This window comes from Pelodiscus sinensis, chromosome 8, assembly GCF_049634645.1.
Source record: "Pelodiscus sinensis isolate JC-2024 chromosome 8, ASM4963464v1, whole genome shotgun sequence".
Lineage (NCBI taxonomy): Eukaryota > Metazoa > Chordata > Testudines > Trionychidae > Pelodiscus > Pelodiscus sinensis.
The window spans coordinates 56,712,512-56,734,598 of record NC_134718.1 but is presented as its reverse complement, the minus strand read 5'-3'; the positions used below and the strand labels follow the sequence as shown (position 1 = coordinate 56,734,598).

Genomic DNA, 22,087 nt, shown 5'->3' with positions numbered 1-22,087 from the left:
ATTATTTTGCAAATTGTTTGTCACTTTTATGAATAAATAATGTATAGCTTGTTTTCATCCATCCTTCTGGTCCTTGTAAATGTACTTAGCAAGAGAAAGCATTGCTGGGCTTGAGAAAGAGAAGACGATACTCTCTTTGGGCCAGTAAATGCTCTGAGCAGCTTCAGGCTTGAGAACAGTTGTTACATTCTTCCATCCCTGTTCTGTTTCTTATGTTTATTTTTGACTCAACTATTTCCCTCTGTTTAATGTATAGCTAGGAAAAGAAAATGGCTTAAAGATGGAATCTCTGAATTCCATCATAGGTACCTGCTTGAAAGTTTGTGAGTGTATTGAACACAATAATAGTCTACAAAATCATCTGCACGCTAACTCTAAACTATATATATTATGAGCTATTTATTGGAGCTTTTTTCCTTACTGTTGCAGAATGTTTCCTCAGCCCCGGCTCCAGAACCAGGCCAACCTCCTGGTAATGGGCAAGATATAAAAAAGAAAAAGCAGCAAAAGAAGAGTGGAGAAGGATCTGGTGGTCAAGACGTCTTGAATCTTTTATCTACAACTACTGCTTCACCCGATAATGTCTTAATTACAAAGGCTACCAGGTAGGAAATGGACTTTCTTTCTTTATATGGTCAATATTGAGAATGTTATTTGAGAGATTGTGTGTATGTTTTTGCCTGACTTTCTTAGTGGACTATCAGTTTTTAAAATCTGTTTTACTCATGGGCAATGAGATGCTGTGCAAAATAGCACTTAAGAAAAAAAAGCAAAGGATATTAATATTAAATAAAATTATCTTTATTTATGAAATATATAATTTTAAATTAGTACTCTCTAGCTTCCATAATAACTGTTCATCTCCTATGCTTATGCTAATAAACCTTCCCCGGGGGCACAAAAATACTGAGAAGTTTTGTTTAGGGGATAAAATATGGCTATATGCAGTTGCTAATATATTTATATAAAGATTTTAGAAAGGCCATAATTTTCTGTGTTTAATAATTTCAGGCTAGATTCTGCCACTCTTACTCACACTGAGTAGTACCTTACTTTCTAAATAATCACAGTGGACTACTCAAGGAATTAAGTACTATGTGGTGTGATTAAGGATGACAGAGGGTAAGAGATTCTGGACTTCATTAAATAACACAGGAAGAGTGCTTTCCCCTGAGATATTGATATTAATAATTCTACTTTCTGACGTTAGTAATGTGTTCAGCTGTTACAATGCAGAGACTGCTTAATACTTCCATGATATCAGCAAGGTTGTATTCTTTCCAAAAAATAAGCATGACTCAGGGTGCAAATGATATCTATTGTTCACACGGGTGGCAGGGATTTAGTGGTGTGTGGGTAGGATTTTTACAATGTATTTACAATTAGATAAAGTAGTCACCATTTGGGTGCATTCTTTTTGAGCAGGGATTATTTAAATCCTGCAGTATGCACATAAATGTTCTTCTTTCTCCACCCCAAATCGCTTCCTTCTCTGTGTCTCAGCAGCTTTTTACATTTTTAATGTTTTAACCAAAACTAGGTTTAAAAAGACAGCAGGTGAGATAGGCAAAACACTGGAAACAATTATTATGATTAAAAATTAGAGATAAAAGTAATTATTTTCATACTTTGGTACATTCTTTTTGCAGTTATATAGTCTTATAAATGTACAGGCAGTCCCTGAGTTAAGCGGATCCGACTTATGTCGGATCCGCAGTTACGAACGGGGCTTTTCTCACCCCGGAGGACGGGAGCGGCGGGACGCCCAGATGCGCCGCGGTCCGCCACCCCCATCCTCCGGGGTGAGAAAAGCTGCTCCCCGTCTCTCTGGTCTGCAGGGAGACGGGGAGCAAAGCCTTGGAGCACGCCCGCAGCGGGACAGTCCGGGCGCGCTTGAGCTGTCCCCCTGCGGGCGTGCTCCGCGGCTTTGCTCCCCGTCTCCCGACCAGCAGACAAGGGAGATGGGGAGCAAAGCCTCGGAGCATGCCAGCAGTGGGACAGCCGCGGCGCGCCTGGACTGTCCCGCTGCCTGTGTGCTCTGTGGCTTTGCTCCGCGTCTCCCAGGTCAGCAGACCAGGGAGACGGAGCAAAGCCGTGGAGGACTTGGGCGGTCCCGCCACCCCCGTCTCCCTGGTCTGCTGGGGGGGGGGGTGCAGTTAGTGCCCCCCCCCCAACAAACCAGGGTTTTCTTGCCTACCCCTGGGGTAGAGCAGCTGGGGGCTGCCGGGTTGGTCCCGCAGCGCCGCTCCGGACCAACTCGGCAGCACCCCAGCTTCTCTGCCCCAGGCGTCCTGATTCAGCCGCTGCTGGTCAGTTTCAGCAGTGGCTGAATCAGGACGCCTGGGGCAGAGCAGCTGGGGTGGTGCTGGGTTGCTCCAGTAGCGCCGAGGAGCCACGCTACTGGAGCAACCCAGCAGTACCCCAGCTGCTCTGCCCCAGGCGTCCCCAAGTCAGCCGCTGCTGAAACTGACCAGCGGCTGACTACAGGAAGCCTGAGGCAGAGTTGCTCTGTCCCAGGCTTCCTGGAATCAGCCGCTGATCAGTTTCAGCAGCAGCTGACTTGGGGACGCCTGGGTTTCTTAAGTTGAATCTGTATGTAAGTCAGAACTGGCGTCCAGATTCAGCCGCGGTTGAAACTGATCAGTTTCAGCAGTGGCTGACGCCAGTTCCGACTTACATACAGATTCAACTTAAGTACAAACCTACAGTCCCTATCTTGTACGTAACCCAGGGACTGCCTGTACCCAATTCCAGCCTCTACCAGCATGCATCCTGTTTTTTGACAGAACAAAAGTTGGCCTGAATTGTGAAAGATTTAAGCTACGTCTATACTGCACTTTTCTTGCGCAAAAGCCTATGCAAATGAAGCACAGATTAGCACATTGTCATGCTTCATTTGCATGATTAATTAGGGGACGTTTTTGCTCAAGAGGCTTTTGCACAAAAAGGAGCTGTGTAGACTGCTCCTTTTTGTGCAAAAAGCCCCTCTTGTGCAAGAGTTGTTCTTTTTTTCAGAAAGAATAGCTCTTGCGCAAGAGCCTTCTTGCATAGGCTTTTGCGCAAGAAGAGTGCAGTATAGACACAGCCTTGGAGAGAGGCAGCTCTGCAGATCCTCTGCAACATACATTGTGGATGGTCTTCCTTCTTTCCTTCCTTGCTCATCTGCGGAAGTGAGTTGTAGCTCACAAAAACTTATGCTCTAATATCTTAATAAATGTGTTAGTCTTTAAAATGCCACCGGACTCATTGTTTTTGCTGAAACAGATTAACATGGCTATCTCTCTGAAACCTGTCAGTTTATTTCTGTGGCTATGCCCATAGTCCTATGGAGCCCTCATGCCCTGCTCACAGCTCCCTGGCTATTACAATTATTATAATTTTTTTTATTATTACTATTTATTTGTATTCTTGTAGGCCCTAGGAGCCCCTCCAGTCATGGACCAAGACTCCATTGTACTAAATACCATACAAACACAGACCAAAAAAGAGCTTACAAGCTAAGAGAGAACAGGTGAACGCAGACAAACCATAGCAGAATCAGTGTATGTGAGGGAACTGCACATCAGTTTATATTATCCAGAATATGGTGCTTTTTTAGTGTTTAACTATACACATTCTGGGAGGCATTATGTCTGTTTTCAGAGCCTCTCAGAACTTGGCCCTTTGTGTTATTTATTATAATACCAAGGCAAATGATTCGATTTAATTTTAAAAGTCAGACAGCAATAAAAAAAACTAGCAAAAATTACTCTTAATGTAATCAGTATATCTCATAACTGTATAACTAATTACATTAGTAAGTTGACTGTGAATTACATTTAGAATACAAAAGTCAGGTGGTAGCAAATATGTTTCAACAGGAAACCCCTTAGAAACACAAATTTCTCAAAACTGATTCCTGACTCAGCAAGAGCCAAATAAAATAGCACTGTAAAGCACTGTAATAACAATACTGTCCCAAACTATCCAAGATATTTAGGTCATCTTTCTTCTTCTTTAAGTGATGATGTAAATTGAGAGTGAGCACAAAACAAACCACTATTGTCATACAGCTGTCTGGATTTAAACTCCCACAAGCACAGGCATTAAGGACATCACTGACAACTTCCAAAGACGGTAGCCAAGGGAACTAACTTTATAGGAAAAAGGTTTACACAGGGGAGACCGGTTTTTAAATTTGTTTGGCGTCTGTCTTTGTGCTTGCTGTTTTCTTGGACAGGCTTAAAATTCCATTGATTATCATGATTCAGTGCACACAACATTATAAAGACAAAGAATAATATCTCTTATTTTTGATAACCATATCTATACAAGTTATTCGAAACATGTAAGAGAGTTAAGTCTGAAAGCGTCTGTGACAAAACTCTTCAACATATTCTATATCTGCCCCTAGAGTATCATTGAAATAGCAAAACTGGCAAGCAGCATGAAAAGGCATCAACAGTCAAAACTGGTTTTAATAAGAAAGTTTCCATCGAAAATTAGTTGAATAAATAAATAGACATAGTTACTGTGGACAAATTCCCAGTTTTGTTCTTGGAAACAAAATTCAGTTGATGAAGTGTTGCACTTTATAATGATGCGTGAATGTGTCTGTCCCATGTGGAAACACTTTAATATCGTTGACCAGGTCTGTACATGAAAACATGTTATTTCTTGGATGAGTTCCTAATATCACACAAAATGTCTATATGTATCTCCAAAATCAGGGAGGCCTCAGATATGTCATGTACTCAAGTTTGACAACATTAACTTAAGTTGCTGATGAAAACTTTAGGAGGAGGAGAATTTCAAAGACACGTTTTTCCTCTCTGTTTATTATTGTGGTTCACACATACCACATGCAGTTATGCAGTTTCTCTCCCGCTAGGGAAAAATACAGCATCTTAGTCAGTTCATGATTGTTTAATCATTATAGAGTTCACTTGATTGAGATTACTAATGAAAATTTCAATTTCTTTTAAGTTACTAGAAACATGTTACTATTGATACATTAATATGGGCAAGCCCAGCCTTGAGTCTTTAATTTCCTGTTGCTAAAGCTCAGTGTATTTTAGGATAAATGAAGCAAGAGAGGGAAAGAAATTGTGTGAGATGGGGATTAGTAGTTACTGGCCTGGTAAATAGCACATTTTTACAGCCTACTGACATTATAAACTGGTGAAGTGAGAGGTATATATTTGAAACTTACATCTTACAGCCTTTTTATTAGTGGTGCTCATTAGAGTTGAGGAGAACAGTTTGTACTCATATCTATAACATCATAACTTCCAAGATCTTTTGCATGCGGCAGTTCCATCTTGCTCTCTTGGGCTATGTCTACACTACAGAGTTTTTTTGGAAAACCGGCCATTTTTCCGAAAAAACTCCAGTTACGTCCACACTGTAATGGCATTCTTTCGAAAAAAATCGAAAGGACAGAGGAGTTTTTCTGACATTGGTAAACCTCTTTCTAAGAGGAAGAAGCGTTTTTTTGAAAGAACTCTTTCGGAAAAAGGCGTGTGTGGACGGGGAAGAGAGAGTTCTTTCAAAAGAAGAGGAAAGAGGAAAAAGCACAGGTGCCTTAGTGGCTACTCTGTCCATAGTAATCACAGCTTAAATGCAAGATAGCGTCCAATCAATGTGGATGCTATATTTCGAAAAAGCAGAATGCTTTTTCGATGCGCTTTGGTAGTGTGGATGCTCTCTTTCGGAATAATGTTTTTCTGAAGATCTCTGTGGGAAAAGCTTCTTTCAAAATAAGCCTGCAATCTAGACATAGCCTCAGCTGCTTCATGCCTAGCTCCAAAGAATTATTTTGAAATGTATTTTCTCTTTCCAGTTATCAAAAAGAATCTTTTATGTTTAGCTTCAGCATTTATAAACTGTTAAGAAAAGCACATACAAAACCCCAATACAGTTCCTATGTGTGGGACCTTTCAACCCAAATACATAACAATATTATAAGGTTAGTGGAAAGATGGTATTGTAATTGAATCATGGAACAGAGAAATCTGTGTTCTAGTCTCTGCTCAAGGCTTGTCAATGTACTCTAGGATGGAGTGCATGTGTGTGATTTCTAAAGTTCGCTTTTGTGTTGTGCATTAATTGGTCCATGCAGACTAAGCTGGTGTGCAGAAATATTGTGAGACTATCTCCACCCCATGCCCCGGCCCACACACCCCAGAGCAAACCTGGAGAGGAATGCCATCCTTGCAAGTTTCCACTCAAACTTCCCCAGAGCATTAAGCCATGGCTGCCAGTCTTCAGATAGGTCTTGGCCACTACACTGAGACAGAGAAGACCTAGAAGTTTCTCCCAGCATCTAGTCTGTCCCTTATGGGGTTTTTTAGAGACTCCCAGATCTCAGGACATCTTAGGGGTGGCGTTTTGTCCTTTTGTTGCTGGCCAGACCCTATTCACAGGAGGAGACAATATGTAGGAAACAAGGCTATGACATTTTTTGCTTGACTGTGACCTTCCTGTGGCTTTTTATGGGTTAGCAAATGGTCTTGCCTACCATCATTTTGGTGAGGTTTCTCATGAATATCCAGAAATCCCATTCACTTGGTATAAAGTATATGAGTCAAATGCTGTCTTGGTTTATTGCATTGATTTTAGAAGGAGTTGCTTGGCTGATAACGAGAAAAGAATTTGACCCTGTCGATGTACAGGTCTTCTATAGTCCGGACTTCTATAGTCCGGCAACATCTGTGACTGAGCATCCCCATGGGTGCTCCCAGACTGGAGCACTCACAGGAGAAGCCAGGTCCCATGCTTAACAGCTCCTTCCTTGCCCTCCCAGAGTTTTTGGAGCCCCTCAAATAGCTCATTTGTGGTGCTCAAACTCAGGGAGGGAGGGAGGGAGAGAGAGAAGTGGGGCTGGGAGAATGTTTCGGGGGAAGAGGCAGGATGGCTGTGGAGCCCTGCGTCTGCAGGGCTTGGTGCACTTCCACAGGACTCCACAGTCCCCTTGCCTCTTCCCTGCCTCCCAGTCCTTCCTTGGTCAATACTGGCCCCTCTGCTGCTACCAGAGCGGAGGCCCACAACCGGCAGCAGCAGAGGGGCCAGCACTGATCTCTCCTGGTCCGGCAGATTCCCTGATTCAGGTCCTGAGGGTGCTGGTTCAGGGAGCAGGAGGTACAACCTGAATTTGTGCTACATTTTAAAAATTATCAGAAGGAATGTGATCACATTTTGAAAATCTTCTTTAAAAAGTTGGTAGACTCTTGTTATCTTGAGATAAATAACAGGAAATATATTTCTTAAAACCCATGTAGTGAGTGTTTCTCTTTTTTCCTGCTCCAGTTCTGGCAGAGAGAGCTGGTCATTAGTGTCTGATTTCAAGGAAGGGGAACCCCAGCAAGGAGTTGGGCCCAGTAATCTTCTTTTTGCTGGTCTGGATATTAGTGAAGATGCAAGTTCTCAGATCCCAGATATAAGCAGGTATAGAAATGCTTTGTGTAAAATTAACAGAACTTTGCTAGCTGACGTGTGTCTGTGCATGTGTGAGATACCTTACATTAATATCAGCTGTTCTTGTGTGTGGGCTTTCAAACATTAAGTTCATTGAAGAAGCTAAGGATTACAAACACATTGCTAGTGTTTTAAAAGTGTAATGAATATGGAGATGAATCATAGAAAATATCCTGTTCTCCCTATTCATACACTCTCAATCTTTCTCTTCATTTCTTCTTTCTCAAGCTTTCTCTGAGTGGGGAAATAGCTAGTGCAAGCAGTTATCTCTTAAATGTATTTAAAACAAGCAATATATCAAAAAGGCCAGAGAAAGGGTGTATTATTGTACAGCTTTGTGTGTGGAAACTTTTGGCCTTATGACTAGCCTGAACTGTACTTAAATGTAGTTGCATGCAGTAATACAGTGATGTCTTGGGGCCAGATTTTACAAAACCTTACCAGATGCAAGCGCTTATTACTAGCACTAATCTCAGTTAAATTAATGGGACTGTTGTACTCACATAAGTAAGTACCACACTCAGCAGAAGTAAGCATTTAACAGATGGGGCCCTTATTGCTTAATTCAATAAGATCAAGAAAAGCTCAGCAAAATAATGATGATGAGCAGGAACATCAGGCCCTTGAACTCCAAACAAACATTTTTAGCTCTGCTGGTAGGCCTATGCTAGAAGGAACTAAGGTTTTTTGTTTTGTTTTTGTCCAGTTATCTATTTTATAATTTCTTTTTCATGGTTTTCTGTCAGCATTTTGTAGGGAAAACATGCTAGTATGGAAATTAAATAATTAATACCAAATCTGTGGAGAAGTGAAAAAAAATGCATAAAACAAATGTGATGGATAGTAGACAAGGCTAAGGAAGACTATTTCAGTGTAACAGGGAGTTTGAATCACTATAAAGTGTGCCTCTGATCTCTTGCCTCTGGAAAGTAACTTTTCAATGCATGTACTGCATGCCTTTGAAACCTCAGTAGCATGAACTGTTTTATGTTTTGCTCCACTTTCTTTGCTGATACAAAATGAATAAACATTTCAATTGTTGGCAGCATCAGTAATGAAGGCATCGATAGCCACACTGCTGAAGGTTTATCTGATCCAAATTCATGTGCAGTGTCTGCAGACGTGACAGCACCACGTAATACTCGGCAAGAACATGGAAGACAAACTGGGTCTGACTTATTAATACAGGCTGCAGAAGCAAAGGAGAGAAGCCTACCTATCTCAATGCCTTTAGCAGAATGTGCCAAAGAATATGTCACAGCCAGTCTCACGGACAGCAGGGATGATTTACCAACCCCAAACCCTCGCACCGTGACTGACAAAGAAATAGGAACAGCAGATGCTATATCTGTGGATGCTGGCCCAGAAAGAGACAGTATTACTGCGTTTTCTATCAAAAGGAGTGAGAATGATCCAGAAAATACAAGCTTAGAAGCCAACCCTTCTGCAGAAGCTACTCTGACACAAGGCGTTACACAAACAGATTCATGTGACTTAGAACCATTATGGCAAAGTGAACAGCTGGATGGCAAGGGGGACTCGCATGTTGCCTCATTGCCCCAGGGTAAAGAAGCAGGAGATTATTTTACCCCTCTAGAGGCCACGCAGGGGCCAGGATTTTTGGAAGTGGATCATAAGGAGCAGACTGTTGTACAGCGAGGTGGACAGAAAACAGATGGCACAGAGTGTCTGTTAATGAAAAAGGAAACTTTAATCCTAAATTATCCCACAACAGGAGGCTCAGACAGTGAAAAACATGGAGCAGTTGTGAATAGTCAGTGTTTGGTGGATAACCTCGTGTTCAGTGATGACACCAGTTTATGCAGAAGAGATGTGCCCGCAACTAAAGTGAACAATCCAAGCCTGGATCTCTCTGAAAATAATGGAAAGCAATCAGCAGCTTGCACTTTAAAACCAAGTTTGGCTTTTAACCCTTCCGATCTGTTCTTGGTACCAAAGGCCGATGAGCCTTCAGGGGAATCTGAGTCTGCAAATGAACATCATGATTCAGTTAGACGTAAAGCACAAACTCCAACTTCTGAAGCATCAGATCCTGGTTTTGAAAGAGAGCCTCAGAAGGTGAATTTGTTTGCTAGCACTGGACCTTTCAGTGTACCTCTGTGGCTTGAGGGAAAGCAGAAAACAGATCTCACAACCGAAAACACAAAAGATCAAGACAGCATTAATGAATCAATAATAGTGTCTCATATAGTGTCTGTAGAAAACACCCTTCTTTCTGATGTACAAAATGCTATGAATTCTACCAAGGAAGATTCTATCGTACATGAAAGATTGGCATTGGAAAAATGTGTGTTAGATTTAACTTGTGGGAGTAAACCCACAGAGCTGAATATAAAAGAAAATGACAGCAAAGTGCCTGCAGAAAAACCTGAAGATTCTCCGGGAAAGGACAGAAAAGAGAAAGCACAAGATATAGCAACCAGTGCATCACCTGAAGGGTTAAATGAGGCAGAAGGGATGCTATTTAACTTGGATCATAGCAACAAGCACGACAGGAAGGATGCCCACTGGGGGGATGGTTTCAGAGAAATTAGTTTTTCAGACAAGACTTTAAAAAGTGATACAAGTGAAAAATCTGTGGAAGAGCATTTGAATTCAGAACATAATTTGAAACCAGCGGAAGTTAATTCACTCTATTTCCAGTGTGAATCTGAACAACAAGTGAGCAAAGGGAAAACAATTGCCGCTCAGGACTTGTCCCCAGAGTGCAGCTTTCCTCTTGTAGAAATTCCACAGTTAGCCAGAGAAGAAGGCCCTTTGAGTTTTGATCATTTTAATACTGACAGTGAAGACAAAACTTTAGCCATGCTAGGCTATAAAGTGACTGAAAAGGTTTCTTCAGTTAATGCACATGGTTCACCACTTCTGCAGTCTCCAAACAGTGATATTATGCAGACTAAGCAAGATGAATCCTGGGTACACTCTTTTGCTAGAAAAGCTACATTGGAGTCAGAGTGCAAAACTAAGCATCAAGAATTGTTTCAGAGAAATGAAGGGTCTGAAGAAAATATACAAACTCTCAAATCAGAACGTGAAGATCAGGGCTTAAGTGAATGGGTAGGAACTACTGACTGTGGTGTACTACATAGAGCAAACATTCAGGAGGCCTCACATATTTGTGAAAGCAAAGAACAGAACAGAGAAATCATGGAAGTGCCTAATAGCAATCCAGAGTGTGTACCTGTAACTGTGGTTGTTGAACAAAACAGTGCGGTAGACGTTACAGAAAATAATGGAATTAAGCAGGAGGCATGCAGAGCCGAAGTGAAAAGCTATGTCAACGATAAAGATTTGGCACTGAAAACGGAATGCACATCTGACATACCGAAGCAAATTCAGCAGGAACAAATGGCAGCGAAAAGTGACAAAAGAATGCAAGTGGCTCATTCTGCAATCTCTCAAGCATCAGCAAATACTCTGGAGTTAGGCCCCCAGCAAAAGCAGGGAAATTTAGAAGAATCACATGATAGCAGCATAGCTGAAAATAAAGAGCTATCTGAGAGTGACAAAGATGGCTCTCCAGAGAACCTAAAAAGCTATATTATAGAAAAGCAAGAAATGGAAGATGTTTCAATAATCCTTCCACACACTGCTGCCAAAAGTAGTCAACAGCATGTTTCAAATGTAGGATCTGAAAAACACAGAGACTCAAGCAATCTGAAAACAGTCACCAGCACCGATGAAAAGGAACATAAAGACATGGCTCCAAAAAATAAGGATTTATTGGAGTTAAGTTATCACAGTGACTGTCAGGATATATGCGGAAGTAAATCAGATTTGTCTCTAGACATTACAAGCAGCCCTCAAACATCACCTCCTTTGTTAGAGCCAGAAACATTCAAATATAATCCTGATGCAGTACCAGAGGAGGACTCAGATAAAAGTATTGCTTCTATGGAAGGGAATATGTGTGACACTGAGCATCTGCAGAATAGTTCTGAACTCCAGGTATCTACTTTGCAAGACTGCACTCAGCAAAATAAAACCGACCTTGAGGCAGAAGAAAATAGCTTCAGTAGGCAGATCTCTAGCAAGCCCAAGCAGGAGAGCTATTCTTTGATCTCAGTCAGTAATTGTGAAGAAGCATGTCAAGATGATGCACTTTCAAAAGAATCTGACATAAATGAACAGCCAAACAGCATATGTAAGGCAGTAGACAATATTAATGTAAGCAGTGCTGGTGCTATTGACTGTATTCCAGGGGCACAGAATTCAATAAATGTCACTGATGCACCACAGACTTCACTAACTGATATTGAAATAATATGTTCTAATGATGACTTCGAGGAAAATATATATGAAAAAAACAAGAACGCTGCTCAAATACCTAGTTCAGAAAACCAGGAAAAAACACAATCGTTGGCAGAAGGCTCAGTTCTAGAGACAAAAAAGGATCTGCCTTCAGACAGCGAAATCATCCCAGAAATTGAAAATATAAAAATAAATTTTGAAAGGGACTCATCTGTCACAGAGACGAGCAATCAGAATGCTGATGCAAAGGAATATCCTTCTGCATTACAGGAACACAGGGAAGTGGCTCCCAGCAATGCTTCATATACATTAAACTGCATTAAAAAAGCCAAGAATGAGTATCTGCCTGCTAGGTCTGCAACAGAAGAACTCCCAAATCTTTTGACGTCGACCTTTGCATTGGATTATCATAGTGAAGCTAGCCAGCAACCTGAAACCTGTAAAAATGACAGCATTGTGGATGAGTTACTAAATAATAAGCTGGTAGTTAAAACATGCCTAAATGTCTTAGAAGCTACTTCTGAATTGCAGAGTACAGCTGATGCTACCGTACCTGTGCATTTAAAAGACATTTCACCTGGGATAATAAACACAGCTGATGAAAACATCACGGAAGTGGAAAATTTAGAAAATACTTCAGTGAAAGAAACGAGTATTCCTGGCCAGACTTTCCTGTGTGAAGGAGAGAGAATTTCATCCATATCGGATCATGCTGATGCAGGGCAATTTGCAGGAAATTTATCACAATTTAATTTTGAGAAGCTGAAGGAGATTTCTACAATTAAAACTAAAGGAACAAAAAGTGATCTAAACTTCAAAGCACAGAAAAGTGACAGTTCAACTGAGCCTCTGTTCAGTCTTCCTAGCCTAGAAGAGAGACTGCTGATTCTTTCATCTGCTGGTAAACAAGAAAGAGGTAACGAGGAAATTGCAACAAATATCTGCAAAGATGACAAGTTCAGGAAGATCTCAGAAAACTCTGGAAGTGAAAATGTTTTGAAAGAGGATACTATCATAACCAAGACAAAAATAAATATTTCCAAACAGTCTGCAGAAAACAGTGAAAGGGCAAATGATATTTCAATTTCCAGGACCTTTGGTACTGGTTCCAGTTTTCCTGATTTCAGGGACCATATAAGCAAAATATTTGAGAAAACTGTGCGCAATACTTTAAATGCTGAATTACCCCAACTTTCATCTGAAATACATGCTGGAAGGGGGCAGAGTCTAGTAGATAAAAGTACACCATTTCTGCAAAGCTCTAAGAACTTTTCAGAGCCTAACACAGTAGCTGAAGGAATTGATGCAAGCATGAGTAATGTAGGAGAAGAAAGTGACTTGAAAATAGAGAGACAAGAGCTGCCTTTGGATTCTGAGATTTTTAGTGAAGTGCTGAAAGAGAAGACAGCTCAGCTAGAAGACATGATCAGAGAACTAAAGCTTCCAGAAAATGCGGAACATAAACAGCCAGGTACCTTTTCAGAAGAGAAAGTGTCCTTATTGGATGGTTCTAAATCTGTTGAACTGTCTCTTGTGAATTTAAGAAAGCAGGACAGCAAAACTGAGAGCCCAAAAAGCAGTCAGCTGGAAGGAGAGGCAGATACACATACTAGCAGGGTGAATGCTAAAGCTCCTGTTGACCAAGAGATAGGAAAGCTGGAATCTGCTTCATCCGATGGGGTTGAAACTGTGAACTTAACTGCATCTTATGATAAGAAGGACCAACCCACTTTAGAAAATACAGGCATTGTTCTGAAGGGTGATTTACAAAGTGCTGCCATCCCAGAGGCAGAAGAATGTAATGTAATGTTACAATGTCATGCAGAATCAGAAGATCTAATATCTTATGGAAAGCAATGCCAGGACATTATGCCAAATGAGCAGAAGAAAAGCAAAGACTGTAACCCAAGCCCTGTCAATAGCACCTGCAACATGTCAGCATCAGCAATTGTCCAAGGAGATAACTTCAAAGCTGAAGTAAAAAGAGATGATCTTCATATGTTGCCTGTTGAAAACCAAGAGAAATCCTCTCTCAATAATCTGGTGCATGAAATTAAGTCTTGGGATGACACGTGTATGACGCTGGATGCTTTGGGAAGCAGAAAAAATGTGGAAATATTAGGAAACGTTCAAGACCCACAGCAGGGAAAAGAAGCAACAATATGTGGGTTATTAGTTGACTTAAAAAATGACCTAAGCCATGATGATCATTCCCAAGCTGACTTCATGTTTAAAGTCAGCTGTGTCACTAAGGGAGAGGTAAAGAAAGAAAGTGACACCATGTTCGGCACAGCAGAAGCAGAGGCATCTGTATGTGGCAATGAACAACTTGGCGACACCCCTAAAACAGGTATTACAAAGACAGTGTTAATTGGTGAAGGTGACACAGCTTTGCAAGCAAGCATTCAAGATCAAAGGACAAATAAAAAAAAGCATTACTCAGAAACTATTACCAGGCTGGAACCAGAAGAGGTTTTTATAAGTACAGATTTTAATGTTGCTTCTGCAAATCAATGGAGCAAGATGCATTCAGAACATGACAGCTCACCACTGGATTCGGAAGGAAAGGCACCAATCTCTTTATTCGCTGAGTCTAAGAAACATCACACGAATGAATTTCTGGACATGCCTACTGAAGGATTTCCTACAAAAAGGTACTTACTTTTTACTTTACTTACTTACTAATTAATTTGTTTAGATGGAGCTGTCATTGTACTAGGGTTGCAGAGGTTTACATTTTACACAGAATAATTTGTTGTTTTGAGTTGGGCATGGCTCCTATTGCCTTTTAACCAAAATTTAGTCTAAATGGAAGACATTTTGGGGCTTGTAGAAAGCTTGACCTTCAACAGCTCCATAGACCTTTCTAGTTCTTAAGCTCCTCTGCAGTGATTCTGTGATGACCCCAATTTTCACAATGCATTGCCTAAAGTTAGGGGAGTAAATTACACTTAGAAGCCTTAAATAGGTGTGTTGGTATTTATTTTTAGTTGAAAAATTGGGCCTACGGTATTTTCATTGTAGACTGTAAACTGAATGTTAAATAAAAAACTCAGCTCCCTTACAACCTTGTAAACTCTTAACTTCAGTTAGCCAAGATCCACTGATATTCAAAACAGTCCCATCAGCTGATATATTTCATCATGGGACAGTGCCTCTGTATGTAAGGCACTGTACAAATCCAGGACAAAAAGATGGTTCCTGCCCCCAAAGAGTTTATAATCTAATTATAAGACATACAAAAGATGAATACAGAGAGAGAGGACATGCACATGCTAATTATGTTAACAATGCCCTTGATTGTTTGATAATATTCAGTGTTCCCAAAAATATTCAGTTGACTAAAGTTGCATTTGTATACTACGTGTACTAAGCTAGGAGTTCATATGTGTAGCTTTCTTAATCAGGGTTTGTGTATGTTCAATACATTTTGTTAGGAGCTCAAGACTGTCTCAAACATAGTTTTTATTTTAAAAACAGTAAGTGAAATTGTTCTTTTCTGTGCATTTTTGCATCACTATTTATAATTTCTAGTATGAGCATATATGATATTTCAAAAGACTATCAAAACCAAGAACCACTTTACCACTAACTAATCATATCACTGTTTTTCCCATAACCTCAGCAACTTCCCTGAACCCTGTCATTCTGTCCTTCCTGTACCTGAAAAGGATGCTATAACTGTAACAACTAAGGCCACATCAGATGAGGCAAGAGATGACATCAGAGTAGAAAGGTACCGTGAAAAGCTTAAATATTTTAGAGACAATAATGTTCTATTTAGATGCATTCTTTCTTGGTATTATAGATATGAAAAAAAAAGGAAAAATAATGTTTTTCAATGCCACCTTCTTTAAAGTTGGGATGATAAAACAGTGATATGAGGGGAAAATTAAGATCTCTGTCCTCTACCCTTTAATATTACCCACTATGGGAAACAATAAGAGTTTTACTTCCTTTCTATGTAATTCTGAGATAAAGGCTCAGTACAGCATAGTTTTCTGAACAAAATATACATTAAAAAGCCATCAAACTGTGATAAAGGTTAATGACAAACTTTCTATTTTTTCATGTCTCATTAGAACTCCTTTTATAAAGGTATAGGATGAAATTAGATCCCAAGTTTCACAACCTGTCTCTTGAGCTTGTTTTCCTTTATATGCATGTCTGTTTTTGAAAAGGATGGAGGATTTACGGTGTAATTGTTTTCAGATTTACCATACCAATTGTCTGCCTGATTTAAAATAACTGAGAGCCTAGAGTGAGTGTGTGTACATGTTTAAATTAGGGTGGGTATCATTCTTTAAATTAATACCTGTGGCAAACAGGGTGAGGTCTTTGGAACAGCTGTTGGCAATTCATAAGTTATTTGCTTAATACTTGCATATGCTTGAATTCATTGTCACCTGTTTTTCCAGTCTGAGCATTTTGTACCAACAAGCAGCTGCTACTTCTTCTATAAGCTCAACTGTAACTTTTATATCTGTAAGTGTGCATATGCTATGCTGTGTACAGAGCAATTTGAATTCTCTGTGTGTAGATTTCAGGCAACAAGGACTTCCAAAGGTAAAGAGAGGAGACTATGCCTTTGTTTAGTCTTGTTTCTTGTAAAAATATAAATGTGTGTATATATATATATATATATATATATATAAGAGCTAGAACACATCTATTGAGCCAGCTAGTTTATTCCCTATTGTTTCAGTCTGTTGACCCATCCATTTTTACATAACTCAGGAATGGGATTCCTCCACATTTCTTGGCAGTGGGTTTCATTATTACCAAATATTTCCTGATATGCAGCCTAAAGTGTTTTTGTTCTGTCCTACACAAACTGGTCCCAGGGTCTTGTGTCTTAAAAAATGGTATCCATGTGTCCCTTTGCAACAGTAAATGTCCAGGGATAAAATTTTCAGACATGAGAAAAAGGCATATGAATGTTTATCTGCAGTAGGGTCAGAGGAAATCATAAGCCAGAGTATTTGAGTGCAAATAGGTGTTTTATTAGGAAATGGAAATTGGTGAGGCTTGTATTACATAAGGGGTAGTTTCAATCCCCATTTGTTCCAGACATAGCAAGATAACTTATAGTGTAACTCCACTTGTGTCAGGTAGATGGGGCCTAAATCGTGGATGGGGGAGACAGGGAGAGGCTGAGCCCCCCCAGTCAGGCTTGGCCTCGCCCATATTCTGCCCCCAGGGCTCTGCTTCAGCAGCACTGCTGGGTTTTTGAGGCTGGGACGACACTTCCCGCTTTCCTGAGTCTGGGGGCTACAGTTGCACTGCTGTGTGCTCTCCCTCCTGGCACTCTGGAGCTGGAAGCTGGCTGCAGGCATTAGCCAGTCTGGGGTGGGGACTGGTGTAATCCACATAGTTACTGGGTGCGGTATACTGCCCCATGTAGTGGCACTGAGACCACTTACAGAGAGAGAATGAGTTTTGTCTACAGCCTTAGCTGAGTGCCAGCTGGGTGGCTAGCTCAAGCAGTAGAGACTCCTGCATGAAGCTCCAGAGGTCCCAAGTTCATTTCAATCTGATGGCATTATAAGTGGAGGCTTATCAGGGTTTTCAGCTGGGTCCCTGAAGCTTGGACACCCTTCCTCAGGTAGGGGAATTGTGTAACCCATATACCTGCTGGGTATGTCACTGTCCCGTGTAGCGGCACCTTAGACCACTTGGGGTACATCTACACTGCAGCGCATTTTCAGGATACTTCCGGTATCCCAGAATAGTTATGCCGCATCTTTTGAACAAGTGCGTCATTTCGAAATATAATGGGCTCGCTATTCCGATATCCCTGTAAACCTTGTTCCATGAGTATTAAGGGACGTTTTGGAATAGCGCTCTATTTCGAAATTTGGCACTGTGTAGACAGCGCCAAATTTCAAATTTCAAAATGCACTCAAATTAAGTTATGCAATTTGCGTAGCTCAAATTACGTAGCTTATTTCAAGCTACGGGTGTAGTGTAGATGCACCCTTACAGAGAGAAAGATTGAGTTTCCTCTACAGTGGTACACGCTCATGCATGAAGCCCCAGACGTCCGAAGTTTGGTTTAATCTGTTGGCATTACACTGGCAGCTGAGGTGGGGGAGCTCTGGGTTCCTAGTGCTTGGAAGGGGCAGGGCCTCAGGCAGAAAAGCCATGGAAGGGAGGCTAGCCTCCTTGAGCCAAAAGGTCACAAACCACCCACAGCCTAAATCAGGGGTTGGCAATCCATGCCTCACGAGCAATATTTGGCTAACTTAGGAGCCAAATGTGGCTTGCAGCTTGAGCTCAGTCTCACCTCACTGTCCCTCCCCTCCGCAACGGGGAGCCCATGCTGGCAATCCAGTCTTGCATCCCTTATTGGAGCCAGCGCTGTCTTCCCATGAGGTGCAGGGAAGCCCCGAGGCTCTGCGCAGGATCTGGCTTGAGGGGAAGCGCAAGTGCACTATTTCTTTCCTCCCCACAGCGATGTGCATGCTTCCTTTATTCACCCTGCTTTCCCCCGTGCTCCGGGGAGGAAGGAAGCGGGGGCTGCATGGCCTCCGCCTGCTTGGTGGTCACCAAAGAGAGCTCATGCAGCTGTGCCAGATGTGCTGGTGATGTGGGAGGCAGCTAAAATGGTGGCAGAGGAACCAGACTTTGGGGATGAAGAGTGGCTGGATTTTCTAAAGGAACAACACATTCTGGCCAAGCTGCTTCTGTCCCAAGACCCACCAGCACCCTGTTCCTGCCCCAATATCCACCAGCATCCTTCTTCTGTCTCCTGGCCAGACACCTACCCCCAGCTTGCTACTGCACCCTACCTCCCACTCAGATTCTGAACCCCCCATCCCTAATCCACTCACTGCCCACTGGACCCCTCATTTTTAGCCTCACCCCAGAGCCGGGGGGGGGGGGGCAAAAATCCACTAACCCTGGAATCCCAAAAGAGTTAATCTGGCCTGAGGCCTTGAAGTTCAGTCCTACCTACCCTCCCTGCCCCTTGGGGCTGGAGTGCCAGGGGAGTGAGGTGTCTCAGTTGGGGGAACATCAGTGAGGGTTGGAGGGTTTTTTTGGGGGGGGAATTGTGTTTTTTTTGCTTCTCGCCTGTGTGGCCTCCAACTGATTTTTCTGTAGGTCAGTGGCCCCTGTCCCAAAAAAGGTTCCTCACCCCTGCCATAAATAAAGGCAATGTGGAAACCTGCATTCTCCTCCCACCCCACCCTCAGCCCATCATACACCTGAACCCCCTGCCCTGAACATCTCCACATCCCCAAGCTACTGTACCCCCACATCTCTAGTCCCCTGCCATAACATTCCTATACCACACACCCAGCCTTGTGTCCTGAGTCTGTCGTACATCCAACTCCCCTGCCCAAAGCCCCTGACACACCCCAACCCAAACTCCTGCACCTCCACATCCCCAGCCCCACTATAAGATTGACAGAAGATATCCTGAATGCGTGCATGAAGCTGGATTTGCTCAGTTATGATGTAAACTTCAAAGAAATGTGTGAAAAGATGCAGCAGCAGAAGTTCCATTAAATAAAGTCTGTGAGTACACTATTTCATTTATGCTTTTATTAATCATGTCAGTTATCAATAATATTAAGTTGTATATTTTCAGTCATGCACATGGGCATTTTTATACAGCTCTTTGTTGACCACTTGTTCTGAATTTTGACGTAGTTTGGCTCTTTGGTTCGAAAAGGTTGCTGATCCCTGGCTTACCTTCTTAGAAAATGGATCTCTTACTTTCCAGGCCTTTTCTTTACTTTCCGGTTGGCATAGGGGCTAGAAAGGTGTTTCTGTGGTGGACAAACACATCCAAACAGTGGGCAAGAGAGCCAAACAGTGCCTTTTCAACAACCAGGAAGACTTCAGTAAAGGGGATTTTCCAGCACCAGTGCCTTCCTCTCTAATGTCCTGCATAGGGTGGGGATTATTTTGGGGAGAGTGAGTTCTGCCAGAAATTCTTGTGCATCTGGGGGAAATTGAAGCAAAGTGTTACTAGTAGAAACAGGAAGGTTGTGATGGCAGTTCTCTGGTGCAGGCCAAACTGTTGGTGACTAAGGGAGCAATTTTAAAACCCCAACTCCTGGAGTCTCATTATGATTAAATGGGACAAAATTCCTGCCCATATAGCTGCAGAGGTCATTAGTATGTCTCCAAAGGCTACCAAAACCGGGAGCCAAACAAAAATAACCCAAATTTTATTATTTTCAAAATCCCAAGCTAATACCATGATTTTGAAGGGTCTGGATCCTGAGTCTGGAAAGCATGGGCTTGATAGTACTGTGCAAGTCATGTGGTACTTTGCAGCTAGCTACTCCATTACCTACTCCTTTCATCCTGCAGGGCTACGTGTACACATTGGCACCCTTTTCCGGAAATGCTTAAAACGGAACAGTTTTCCGTTATCAGTATTTCCGGAAAAAGTGCGTCTACATTGGCAGGATGCTTTTCTGGAAAAGCACTTTTTCCGGAAAAGCGTCTGTGGCCAATGTAGACGCGCTTTTCCGGAAAAAAAGCCCCAATCATCATTTTCACGATTGGGGCTTTTTTGCGGAAAAGACTACTGTGCTGTCTACACTGGCCCTTTCTGGAACAGTTTTTCCAGAAAAGGACTTTTGCCTGAACGGGAGCAGCATAGTTTTTCCGGAAAAACACTGACAATTTTACAATAGATTGTCATTGCTTTTCCAGAAAAGCAAGCGGCCAGTGTAGACAGCTGGCAAGTTATTCTGGAAAAGCGGCTGCTTTTCCGGAATAAGTGGCCCAGTGTAGACACAGCCCATGTGTTTAATATTAGGGAGAGAAAAGGAGGTATGTGTAGAATAGGCCTGAATGTGCCCCAACAAATACTCAGAGCTGTGCAGAGATGGCACTTTCATTAAATGGGGCTCTTTTTGCTCAAGAGAGTATCAGAATGACAGCCTGAGCTCTTGTTGCTGCATAGATATGCTGAGGGAAGAAGTTCCTTAAACTGAGGAACTTACTGCAGAAGGACAACTAACTCACACAGGTCCTATATACATAGTTAGGAATCATTGCACCCACCGCTGAAGTACCTTCACCTCTGCAGAATAGTATGGCGGTTATTGAGCAGTGTCCCACAACCATTTAGAACAAGATGTAAAGAAGAATTCTGTATCCACCCAAAAGTGGCATGGGGACTTTTTAATGTACATTTCTGTAACTATGCTAAAATTTGGCTGGAACACCAGAACAAATATCTAATCTTGGAAAAGTACCCTGGAGCTTGGATGATTAAATGTGGTGATGTCATTCCCAGATGTTCCACGTTTAGGTGCTAGGAATAGATTAGTTGATTTGGCAAATATCCAATCTATTAGTGGACTTTCAGTCAACTCAGAGGTTTGGAGATGTTCAGTTTAGTAAACTAGGGTTAGATTGTGTAGGTATGCAAGGGGGGGAAGGATTTAGAGCAGGGCTGGGCAATAATTTTTTGAAGTGGCCCTGGGCTGCACTGGAAGGGGCGGGGCCAAAATGCTTCCTGGCTTCCCCACCCACAGACCATGTTTGGTTTGGGAGTGGGGCAGCCCCTTTGCTCTCCTTCCCTCTAAGCACCCATGCCCCTGGCGGTGGATGGAGACTTCCCATGCTCCCCCACCCCCAAGCCAATCAGAGCCTGGGGATGGGGGAGCAAGCGAAGCCTCCTCCTGCCCGGCACGAGTGCATGGCGCTTTGAGCACTGTGTGCTGCTGGCAGGGCGGAGGAGGACACTTAGTGCACTTCCTCCACTCCCAGGCCTTAACTGGCTTGGGGGTGGGAGGAGTGTGTGAAGTTTCCTCTACCCTACTCCCGGCCTGCAAAGCACGCGTGGCGCTTAGAATTGCTGCGCGCTCTTGGCAGGGCGGGAGGAAGCTTCGCATGCTCCCCCACCCCTGGCTAATCAGGGCCTGCGGGCGGGGGAGCAGCAGGCCTCCACAGGCCGCATCAGCCCCCTCGGCGGGTTAGATCCAGCCCTTGGAAGCTCTTTTGCCCACTGCTGTTTAGAGAGACACAAAGCTGGCTAGAACTGCAGCTATGATTGCACAATCACTTCTGAGTCCAGTTACCCCAAAGGTGAATGTGTGGTCCCCCCTCTGAATCAGGCAGCCCAGCTGACGTGGTGAGTGATAGAATGTGTTGCATTTCTTTAATTGGTATTAGCAACAGGATTGTGGCCTTTGAGTACCTTGGGAGTTCTGGAAGGCATTATGCAATGGTATTTGTACTCCTAAATAGAGCTGGTTGGGAATTTTTTGACAAAATATTTCATTAACTTTTTGACTGAACACACTGCTTTGTTCAAATTGAAACTTTTGTCAGGAAAATTTCTCTGGTACAAGAAGGAATTTCTTGTGCGGGGAGAGAGGGAAGGAAGGAT

The 22,087-nt window shown here is 42.4% G+C and overlaps 1 protein-coding gene across 11 annotated transcripts in view; it reads left to right on the top strand.

Moving 5' to 3' along the window:
• The window catches only part of TACC2 (transforming acidic coiled-coil containing protein 2), a 210,893-nt gene that overhangs the window by 39,213 nt on the left and 149,593 nt on the right, over window positions 1–22,087 (top strand). For 10 of the 11 annotated variants that reach the window (XM_075935333.1, XM_075935331.1, XM_075935334.1 and 7 more), the window contains 4 exons: window positions 430–605; window positions 7,288–7,425; window positions 8,502–14,381; window positions 15,353–15,463. In XM_075935333.1, the coding sequence (XP_075791448.1) occupies window positions 430–605; window positions 7,288–7,425; window positions 8,502–14,381; window positions 15,353–15,463 (6,305 nt within the window). Of the gene's footprint in view, window positions 1–429; window positions 606–7,287; window positions 7,426–8,501; window positions 14,382–15,352; window positions 15,464–22,087 lie in introns of those variants that run through there. The other variant, XM_006111412.4, reaches the window with a different exon arrangement.